The 12,242-nt window shown below is 39.3% G+C and overlaps 1 protein-coding gene across 2 annotated transcripts in view; it reads right to left on the bottom strand.

The window, feature by feature from the left end:
- Nucleotides 1-795: 795 nt before the first annotated feature.
- LOC144969887 (uncharacterized) overlaps nucleotides 796-12,242 on the bottom strand; it is a 16,175-nt gene continuing 4,728 nt past the window's right edge. The window contains exons 1-2 of one of the 2 annotated variants that reach the window (XM_078908947.1): nucleotides 4,284-4,527; nucleotides 796-2,144 (exon numbers count right to left, since the gene is read on the bottom strand). In XM_078908947.1, coding sequence (XP_078765073.1) covers nucleotides 1,730-2,056 — 327 coding nt within the window. In that variant the 5' untranslated portion in view covers nucleotides 2,057-2,144; nucleotides 4,284-4,527 and the 3' untranslated portion in view covers nucleotides 796-1,729. Of the gene's footprint in view, nucleotides 2,145-4,283; nucleotides 4,528-12,242 lie in introns of those variants that run through there. The other variant, XM_078908939.1, reaches the window with a different exon arrangement.

A 12,242-nucleotide genomic window follows, 5' to 3' on the forward strand; every position in this document is an offset into this window, starting at 1 on the left:
AACTATACATTTGACTGTTTTCCTCTCAGCTAGAGTATCCGGCCAGGGCCAGTACAAAACCAAGTAATCTCATTCCAAGACAAAGACAGAAAGCATGCTGGAGAACCGATATAAGGGGATAGAAGACACAGTATGTACCCCCTGCCCACTATGGGAGAAATACTATGTTATAAACTCTATAAAACCGCTGAAATTTCAATCATCAATTATTTCTCTCATTAAACCTGAAAATATTGCGAGTGATGTTAAACTATTGAAACCAAATCAAATCGACAAACAGAATTATTATATTAACTAAAATTGAGCTTTTATATAGCGCAATATCCACTAAATGTTTTCAAAGCGCTTTACAATGGGTCCCTGGTCAACAGCAACATTTAACATGTAGGACGGGACATGCCGCCTGTTAGGCGATATTACAATTTTTCGGACAAAGACAACGCTGTTAACGGCCAGCAACATTTAACATGTAGGACGGGACATGCCGCCTGTTAGGTGATATTACAATTTTTCGGACAAAGACAACGCTGTTAACGGCCAGGTACTCATTTTACACCTGAGTACGGTGAGAGAATGTGAGTAAAGAGTCTTTTCCAAGAACAATAAATAATAACGCCACAAAATTTATCAATCCTTAACAACGAGGTTGGAGTCTAACTGAGCCTGGCACTGTATCTCGTTCATTGTCCTCCACCAAGAGACCAGTCGTACCAAACAACTAAATTCACAAGATTACCATCGTACTCTGGATAAAAACATAATATCTGCTATTATAATGAAATAAAAGAACGAGAAGAAAACTTACGATTTTAATGAAATTTAGTATCTTCGCTAAAGGATAAATGGAACAAGGTGATCATAATATTATTGGTGATGGCAAACGTGGTTTGCATTGAATATATTATTCCACTTCAAAACAAATGCATATCATAAAGGAATGTTACAAATTTGGTAAGGCATACGGTGTATACAAATATATAAGTATAATCAAAAGAAAATATCGTTATAAAGTAAATATTATATAAATGATCATTGCGTATGGAACAATTAAATGACGGTCTATGATTAATGTTTTTTTAAATATTAATGTATACAAGAGTAAAAGGGAGAAATAAATAAAGCTGTATTGAAACCAAACACAAATGAGATCACAGCAATAGTAATCTGAGGATTAAGATGGAGTTTTAACTAAATTATAGACATATTATTTCATTTGATCTCATGACTTCAGGCGGCATGTTTTGAGATTACCAAGTTAAGTTCTACAGTTCTTATTATATAGTGATGGAATACAAAAGCTTCAATTGGTAATAAACTACAGTAAAATCCATCTAAGCTCATTGAACTTCGTCTGTATTGGCACATCTTTCTAAAAACAATATTTAAATTTTTAAGCCGATTTGTTTTTATCTGTTTTTTGTTTATTCTATTATAATTGTGACCCCTGGTCTCAAAACGGTATTAAGCCGGGATGACTAAGATGCTGAAAATTTAATTTGTAGCCAGAAATATCAGACTTGGATTGAGTTTATAAACTTTATTGAGGAAAATAAATAACATATTTCAGATTGCTGAATACCAATCATTCATAATTTTGTCCAATTTACCTTTAATTTGACTTTTTAGCATCTGGTTCATCCCGACATAATACAGTTTTGAGACGTTGGGTCACATATCTAGTTACATTGCAGTCAATGCAACTCAAAATAAATCCATACAAAGAAAAGAGTTATGCTCTCGTCATATATTGTCTTCCAGGTCCTTGAACTTCTTGGGCTTCCTGGACCAAGGTACAGAAAGGACAGCACATGATTTTCAACAAGTCACCAAGGCAGCTACCATCTATGCCTTTGGTCTCTCGAACTTTCCCACGAACTGACATCATGGAGAAGAATCCCAGGACTGGAACGAGTAAGACGAGCCCGCACAGACAGCATGAGTCCCCAACAGACTCGGCCACTTTGCCGAAAGTGTAGCATGGGAACAGAAAGGTGATGATGGAAAGGCCACAGTTGTCGAAACACCCAAAAAGACCGTGCTCGAATTCGTTGGACATGGTAAGGTTTTTTTATATTATCACTGGTGTGATCAACTGGTTGAGGTTAAGTTTGTAGAGAAATTCAGTATGCTTGATCTGTAAAGATCTGAAATGAAAAAAAATATACGTATATATAAAATGTCATTTATTTCTTTGAAAAATGGATTGATATTAAAGTTCGCAAAGTGCCTAACGATCGACAAGACTATCGGGGGCACTTCATAATTTTATCGACAAAGATAGTATTCGCTTGGCTTAGAAGCTCGCAACATTGCCATCCGGAAGTATCACGGACCAACACACAAAACTCTGTGTAACCATAAATAATAATAATAAAAAAAAAAAACAAAAACAATAACAAAGACCAGAGTGACGTCAACTTCGTTCTATCTATTCACGAATGTGCGGGGACGCCAAGAGTACGCGTGAAATAATCGAACACTTAATACAATGCGAGAGCAATCTATTAATCCAACATAACATGTACATAGCGTTTCTTTTGTTCTTGGTAAACAACGCTATCAAACATCTTCAGTTCACGTATTGAATGTATGACTTAAAAAATGAAACTGCGCCACTTCTACTTACCCCAAGCTTGGCACATCATTTCAAACACGAGATAGACAGATATGAAAACATGTTACTTCTTAAAATCAAAGTGAATTTAAAGACTTAGTAACTGTCCATCCAATGTTGATGAAACAAGGTTAAGTCCCGAAGTTGAGAGTTGTCGATGAAACTCGGAGAGGTAACGGAAAACATTACAGGGAATTGATGTGGAAGCGTTTTGCTGCTAAGATCACTTTCGTTCTATTTTGGAACGATTTTCATCAACATTTTTTGTCCTTGATATTTCTCTAGTCCTTCAATTCCTCCAAGAAAATCAATCCACCAAGCAACCCACAAGTTCTCATTTCTCATGTCTTTCGCCAAAATAGAGTAAATAGTTCGTTTTTCACTCTTTTCAGTCAAAAACATTTCCTTTTCTCACTTACGTTTATTTATTTCAGTATATTATCTTAGTATAGTGAAAACAACAACACTGCCCAATATATTTAAGAAATATCCATTAGTCATGGCGCCAAATTATATTGAAATTAGCAGCTTAACAAGAAATACACAAATGGTGGACACTATACTATACATAATGTAGCCATACGTCGCCTTTGCATACAAGAACTATGTTTTGTGTTTAAAAAAAATTAAATTAGACAAAATTCCCTTTATTCATCCCATAGGGGAAGTGTGTCTCTAGGGTCTATTCCAAGGGAAGACTGGAATAACCCAGGCGTCAGCCGCAGTGCAGCGCCGCAAATTGAGCTAGGGCAAGGCCACACAGCGCAGCTGGTATTCGAACTCGGTACTTTTCAGGTACGAAGCAAAGACCGTACCGCTGAGCCAGGCTGCCCTTATTGTTTTGTTCTAAGCTCCAAATGCACTTATGTAGACTCTAGACAGGTGAACCTCTTATAATCCTTTGCATCGTTGATAAACATGAAACTTCAACATACATAAACATTTATATAAAGCCTTTCAGTAGACTTACGAAATTCAATGAAATCTAATTTTCCTTTCATAGAAGACAAGACAATTACAGAAGACATTAGAAAGAAACGGGAGGCAGCAGAAATGTGGTTTCTTAGAAGGATGTTAAGAATCTCATGGACAGAGAAGAAAACTAATGAAGAAGTATTAGAGCAAGCTGAAACAAACTAAAAGGCTATTAATTCGTACAATAAGAAAAATACAAATGCAATTTTAGGACACCTAAATCGACATAAATGTATTGAACATCTTGCTCTCACAGGAAAGATAGAAGGTAAAAAGAGTAAAGGTAGACCAAGAAAAACATATTTGAATAGTTTGAACAGCTGGGTGACAAAGAAAGAGAAGAGTAATATTAGTTTTCTGAGGTTATCTGATCAGAGAGATGAATGGCGTATCATGATCACCGATGTCTGGCACAGATTTGGTACTTGAAGAAGAAGACAAGACGCCTGTTAGATAAGTTTTGTACAATCTCGCAATATCCGCAACTGCCTGTAACCAGGTAGTCATTCGACACGCAAGTCGACAGGGAAATTGTGAATTATGGGCTTAATGCTAGGACAATGAAATTGTAATAATTGAAGCTCGTCAGGTCAATAAGCACGCCCAATATCGCTTGAATTGTAACGATACAAGGCACAGTACCGCTGAGTCATCGGTGCCACCCTGTTGACATTCCAGGATCAATATCACTGACCTCTGATAGGCTCAAGACCTGTTGCATAATCTTTCTTTATTTATTGGAAGGCGCAGAAAAACCAGTCAAACTGTATTCAGATTTTCGTCCATTCGAGTCATCGATCAAATGATTCGATATTTCTTAATAAACGTAGACACGCGACTTTGTTTATGAAAGTTGAAAACATGCATGTAGGTCAAACGACATTTTGTGAAAATTGAATATTCCAAAAACTGTGAACACTTTTTATTATATATGTCATTTTGAGAACACTTTTGCAATGTGACAAATGGCCTCAGCACTTGGTAAAATAATTTAGATCGTCCCAATCAATACTGAATTGCAGAGATAAATGTATTTATGGTTTTCGGATGACGTCCATGAGTAATTTGCGTTTGATTAGATGTCATTATTGAAGGAGAAGGATCTGATTACCGATCATACAGATTTGGCAAAGTGGAAAATCGACAGATTGGACTTTGGGGGAGGGGGAAGGGGGGGGGGGGGGGGCAAAGGAAAAAACCAGGTCTGATAACCGAATAGATAGAACGAAGTTGACGTTATTCACCTCTTTGTTATTGTGTTAAGTCAGCCTTTTTTACGAGTTGTTCTCAGTAAATTGTATCAATCCGACTATAAAAATTCAATCATAGTTTTGTGTGTTGGTACGTTATAACGGCTGGCGGATGTTATGAGCTTTTTGAATAAACGCAATGCTTCAATACAATTAACCAATATATTTTTGACCAATCAAAACATGGAATTTGTGACACACCTTCACACATGTTCGGACTAGCAAGGTTGGCTGTTTATAAACAATAAATTGAATGAAATCGACCTCTCTCTGACCATTGTTATTGTTTTATAGATATAACGCAGTTGACGTCACACAGGTCTTTGTTATTGTTTTTTGCCATCCGTGTTTAGAAGTAATCATCACTAAACTGTATTAACCAGACTATAAACGTTTAAGGTTACACATTTTATTGTCGTGTGTTGGTCCGTTATAGATAGTATGCGCGAACCAACACACAAACTGTGTGTAACCGTGAAGGTTTATAGTCGGGTTAATACAGTACAGTGAGCATTACTCATAAACGCGGATGGCGAAAAACAATAACAAAGACCTGAGTGACGTCATCTTCGAACTATCTATACTTCCGGATGGCAATGTTGTGAGCTTCTTAGCCAAGCGCACACTATCTATCTATACCGCCAAATGAGTGACTAGTTATTACACGATTTTCTGGATCAGATTATAAACGTTTAAGTTTGCACATAGTTTTCCTGTGTTGGTTCTATTGATCAAGCGGTAGAACAGTGGGCATTTTACAAAGAAACATTTCATCGATTGCAAAACCTGTGTAGTTTGCTATGTTTACCAACCACTGTTATTGTTTACATTATGACGACTATCCGAGAGGCGTGGTTATCTAGTGCCAGCTAATGTGGAAGGGAACATAACCAGGTCCCTCGGTCAGTCTTGCGAGTGTAAACAGTGGCAGTAAGAGCTCAATTCGGCAAACAACACGGTATTACCATCAATGGTATGCGTTTAAGTAAAATACTAACTAGTTCTAAACGCCTGATCAATCTCACCATCACATAAAACTGTGTTAGCTTTTACGTTTGTCTGATTGGGCGAATCTCGAGAAAACTAATCACGCCAACTAGCGGTGGAATAAATAGATAGTATGAAGATGACGTCACTCATGTCTTTGTTATTGTTTGTTGCCATCCGCGTTTATGAGTAATGCTCACTGATCTGTATTAACCTGACTATAAACGTTCATGGATACACACAGTTTTATGTGTTGGTCCGTTATACTTCCGGATGGCAATGTTATGAGCTTCTTAGCCAAGCGCATACTATCTATAACAAAGAGCAGAGGGATATAAACTCCCGTCATTCTATAGATAGTATGCAGATGACGTCACTCAGGCCTTTGTTATTGTTTTTGCCATCCGCGTTTGTGAGTTGTTCTCACTGAACTGTATTAACAAAACTATAAAAGTTCATGGTTACACAGAGTTTGTGTGTTGGTCCGTTATACTTCCGGATGGCAATGTTGTGAACTCCTTGGCTAAGAAGCTCATAACATTGCCATCCGGAAGTATAACGGACCAACACACAAAAACTATGTGTAACCATGAACTTTTATAGTCTGGATAATAGTGCGGGGCGGTCCTTGGCAAGCTTAAGGACCACGGTCCTACGGTCCCTGGGAAATGAAAACCGCAAGGACCGGTCCTAGGACCGGCGGTCCTTTTCGACATTGAACATTCCTGAGAGACTGTTGGAAGTTCGAACCGTTTTGACCTTTGAGACCGTGGGATCGTTCATTCTTGAACCGTTAAAGACCGCTACACGATGAAAACCGTGGTCTACAGGAGTAAAACACACGGAGTAGTCACACTCATTTCAAATTGTAACCTAATTAGAGAAGAGGGGTGATGCCTTCTTTATTTGCTCACCGTACTTCATTGTTACTTCGATAATTTAATAAAATTTGAAATTTATCCCCATTAACGGAGATAATGGCATCGCCCAAGGCGTTGATCGAGTTGTTCGTGGCGTTGATACACACACGCAACTCCTACCCGTCCCCCCCCCCCTCCCCACACACAGACACACATTAGAGGGCAGCGAGCATTGAAGAGTAAGAGAGAGACGTGAAGTTATAATAAGAGGGGGTGGATGCGGTAATAAGTTAATAATTAATAAGTGGGGTCCATGGTGACTTTTCGCCAGATCTAACAAACCCAGCTACCCATTCACTGCTGAGTAGACAGGGATTCAGAAAAAACTCGACTGCACCCAGGATCGATCTCTGGCCCTTTGCGTATAAAGAGAGTGCTCTATCAACTGAGTTATCGGGGTCCCCAAATATTCTATTGGACTTTTTTAAAATACAGACGTAAAAACTGGGTTTTTTGGAAGGAAGAAAATAATGAAACTCATATTATTTGATTAGTTAAAACACCAAACGAAATTTTAATATTATTGTATTATTTTAAATGACAACAATGCGATAGAAAGGAGTGGTGACAAGAGATGGACAAAAAAAAACCAAAAAATCGGACTTGCTACTTGCTAGGTTCGACACACACACACACACACACACACACAAACACACACATCTTTAGTAGTCACATGCATTTCAAACAATAACCCATTAGAAAGAGGGGTCATGCCTTCATCATAGATCATTGTCATTGCGATCATTATGGTGTAGTAAATTTTGAAATTTACCCCGTATAATGGAATCGTCCAAGGCGTGCGCCTCCTGTTCCCCCCATCTCACACACGAAAGGGCGGTTTGCGGAGTGGAGGGAGGTGGTCGTCTGCCTCTATGGTCGTCTATGTCGTTTAGTGTATGACAAAGGGGGGTGGGTGCGATTAATTAAGTGGGATGGGTGGTGATTGGTGGAAGAGAGGCAACCGAGGCAACGAATCGCTGGGGAAGTAGTAGGCTATGGCGCGAGACCGTTGAAAGGTGATAAGAAGTGAGGACCGCCGCCGGTCGTCCCCTATGGGACCGTTCCCCGGTTCACAGCTAAAAGACCGTGGGACCGGTCCAAGGACCGGTCCTCAGCGCGGCACTACTGGATAACACCGTTTAGTGAGTATTACTCATAAACGTGGGGGCAAAAAACAATAACAAAGACGAGAGTGACGTCAACTGCATACTATCTATAGATAGTATGCGCTTGGCTAAGAAGTTCACAACATTGATGATATATGTCCAAGTAAAACGCCCACTGTCCTACCGCATGATGAATAAAACCAACACAGAAATCTAAGTGAAAACTTAAACGTTTATAATAATATGATCGAGAAAATCGTATGATAACTAGTCACCCATTTGGCGGTATGAAAACAATAACAATGGTCAGAGAAAGGTCGAATTCATTCACTTTATTGCTCATAAACAACCAACTTTGTTTGTCCGACCGCGTGTGAAGGTGTGTCACAAATTCCATGATCCGATTGGTCAAAAATCTACGGGTTAACTGTTTACTGATGTATTGCGTTTATCCAAAAAGCTCCAGCCCCCCCCCCCCCCCACCCCCACCCAAGGAACAAAGACAAAAACAAAAAAAAAACCCCTAAAAAAACAAAGCAAAACAAAACAAATACAACACAAAGCAAACAAAAGCAAACTCATAGCACCCGCCATCCATTAAAAATACCAACACGCAAATCTATGTCGTGCTGTATTACAACTAATTTTTAACAGACTGTCTAGTCTAAATATAATATTAAGAGCAGAGTGACGTCAACTTCGTTGTTTAAACTTTGTGTTGTCTAACCCAAAATATTTTCCGTTGTTTTGGAAGTAAGTATTTTGTTAAGAACAACGTGACCATAGCGATTTAGGCTTATCAGCTAGACGGTCGGGGCTCCTAGGTTATCAGAAATCCATCGGCAACGTGTTCTTTACCAGTCTGATAACAGGTCGGTCAAAACCAATGACTTTGAGTCAGACGATTAAATCTGACTGATCGTCTCAAAACGGTATTATATCGAAATAAACTAGAAAAAGACGATAGAGCAGAGAAAAGTCGTGGCGTCACACCGTCATACTCTTCTGGTTCCAATCTCAACAGCAACATTTAACATGTAGGACGGGACATGACGCCAGTTAGGCGATATTACAATTTTTCGGACAAAGACAATGCTGTTAACGGCCAGGTACTCATTTTACACCTGAGTACGGTGAGAGAATGTGAGTAAAGAGCCTTTTCCAAGGACTCAATTATACGCCGAGCGCGAGGCTCGAACCCGAAACCTTCCAATCCGAAAGCGAGTGTCATACCACTAGACCACATAGCCGCACTGATCGTCTCAAAACAGTATGAACTAGAAAAAAGACAATAGAACAGAGAAAAGTCGTGACGTCACATACTGAATAATAAGGTGGCATAACTATTACCTACTGTTAATTCTAGTAGCGGGATGTACGGGTAGATTCTTAAGATTACGGGACGTGAAAGAGCGAGGATGGGTGGTCTTTATTTAGAAATCAAACAACCGAATAGAGAAAGCTGCAAAAACCGGTGCCAAATTTCAAGTAGATTACACACAAATATAAACATTATAGGTGAGAGGATGTTTACCGACTTGACTCGACCCGAGATAGATCGTGGCTTTCGTAAAGTTATGGCCTGACACTGACCAAAAAATGACGGCAAAATGCCAGTCTTTGGCCACAAAAGAAAACAAATCGTGAGTTGTATTCAATAGTTCAACCAATGAAATAACTTGTTTCCATGAGCTCTACTAACGACAACTCACTAGGCGGTGCAAAAACCGACGTCAAACTGCCAGTCCTTTTGGGTTTCAGTGTCAGGCTATAACATAACGATGGCTACGTTCAGTGTCAGGCTACAACATAACGATGGCTACGCATAGATACGCATCATCAGCGATTATAACCATACTATTGCCACTTCAGAAGTTTCGCGTCTCTATAATATTATCGTTGTCTCCGTTTTCATTTTAGTTTCAGGTGTAACCGAGAATATTCTGCATTGATTTCCACAACGACAATGTGACCATAACCATTTCGGTTATCATACGTTCGTCGGCAACGTGTTCTTTAAAAAAAATAAAAGTTTAAGGTTAGCCATTCTTTGTTGATTAGCTTACTAAATGTTTAAGGTAGTAGTAATACACTTCAACAGTCGTAACGTCACTTCGTAATGACGCATGGTAACTTAGTAACTGGCTCTAAACTATCGGAAAAATGGCGGACGCCCTTATGAAATATTTCTCCGACGAGCATGAAAGCGTATCCAGAGGGGAAAAAATATTATAAATCTGATCATGTTTTGACTTTTACACATTCTGATCAGAAGACATATGAAAAGTTCTAGCCAACATGAAGAATAAAAAGACCCGATTTTCTTTGTTTAGAACCACGATGGCCGCAGTTGCTGGGCGACGTGACATCAGGCTATTGGATCCAATTTCGGTTGTCAGACGCTCGTCAGCAACGTGTTCTTTTAAAAATGTTTAAGGTGTTAGCCATTCTTTGTTGATTAGCTTCTTAAATGTTTAAGGTAGTAGTAATAGTAGCGCATGGCTACACCTCCAAATTCATTTCATCAACCCAGCTTCGAAAGTCTTTCTCCGCCTAAGAACTGTCTCTTATTGAGTTGGAGGTGTGGGTCCAGGAGAAGGAAGAACCTTGTCTGGACGCCGGTTTGAATCATTCTTGGCCTGGCTACTACTTATCTTCAGCTGTTCCAGCAGATTGGATCGAGGCCGGTATCATCACCTTCAGGGTCATGGCAGCGCACAAGCTCCTGTACGGCAACGTGATGATCCTTCGCAGGGGGTTTAAGGTCAGCCATTGTTTTGTAAGTTGAGATATTTCAGCTGGTGGGCATATGTTGTGAGTATTTTACTTAACCGCTTAACATTAAATTTCGTGTCGGACAAAGCGGATTTGGCCGAAGCCTGACACTGCCCAAAAACAAGAATTACGTCATAATACAAGGCTAGGCCACTTATAGATAGTATGCGCTTGGCCAAGAAGCTCACAACATTGCATCGGGAAGTCGGGAAGTATAACGGACCAACACACAAAACTCTATGTAACCTTAAACGTTTATGGTCTGGTTAATTCAGTTAAATGAGAATTACTCATAAACGCGGATGGCAAAAAAACAATAACAAAGACCCGAGTGACGTTAATTTCATTCTATCTATAGAAAACAAAATCGCGAGTTGCATCGTGGCCTTCATAAACTCATGGCCTGATACCGACCAAAGCATGACATCAAAAGACAACAAATCGTGAGTTGCATTCAATAGATAGTATGCAGTTGACGTCACTCAGGTCTTTGTTATTGTTTTTTTGCCATCCGCGTTTATGAGTACTTCTCACTAATCAGTTATAACCAGACTATAAACGTTTTGGTTACACACAGTTTTGTGTGTTGGTCCGTTATACTTCCGGATGGCAATGTTATGAGTTTCTTAGCCAAGTGCATACTATCTATAGTTCAACTAATGGGATCACTTTTTTCCTTGACCACTACTAAAGTCAACTCACTAGACGGTCCAAAAATCTACAATTTATGATGTCAAAATATGGGTCTTAGATAGTTTTAGTGTCAGGCTATAGATAGACCTGAGTGACGTCAACTTCGTTCTATCTATAAGTTAACGAAGGTTACAAACGTTGTCGCCAGCAAATGAATCATGGTGCTTGCTTGTGACGACGCCCATCAATGGTCACCGGTTCAAACTACTCATTCATGAGATAAAAACATTGCGAAATAGGATTACTGACAGCATTGGTATCAATGCTTATCACTTCTGAAAGGATTTTGTTCTTACGGGCAAGTACCCTATATGTCGGCATTGACATATTATGCCCTTAGCCTTGTCGATGTGTTGATGCGTTGTTTACAGACAGCTTTAAGCTTATATGTCCGGGCAAAGTGAATTGTCTACACTAGCCAGGGTCTCTTATCGTCTGAAATGCAAACAGGATACGAGTTAAAATTCCTGGACACACCTATCTACACACCAAGGCTGATTTTCGATTTATTCAAGCCGAGGCGACCAAAAGCCTGATTAAGTCCCTCGAAAGAGTATTATGTCACAGCGAATGGAACAGAAAAGGACGTGACTGTGATGACAAGCCGTGAAGATATGGAACAGAGTAAAAGAAGGAAGAAGTTGTGAGAGAAGGTGGAAAAGAGGAGAGAAGAAGAAGAAGAGAAGAAAAAGAGAGAGAGAAGAAGAAGAGAAGAGAGAAGAAGAGAGAGAAGAAGAAGAAGAAGAAGAAGAAGAAGAAGGAAGAAAGAAGAAGAAGAAGAGAAGAAGAAGAAGAAGAAGAAGAAAAGAAGAAGAAGAAGAGAAGAAGAAGAAGAAGAAGAAGAAGAAGAAGAAGGAAGAAGAAGAAGAAGAAGAAGAGAAGAAGAAGAAGAAGAAGAAGAAGAAGAAAGAAGAAGAAGAAG

This window comes from Berghia stephanieae, chromosome 1 (assembly GCF_034508935.2).
Source record: "Berghia stephanieae isolate SIO BIC M18660-M18661 chromosome 1, UCSD_Bste_1.3, whole genome shotgun sequence".
NCBI lineage: Eukaryota > Metazoa > Mollusca > Gastropoda > Nudibranchia > Aeolidiidae > Berghia > Berghia stephanieae.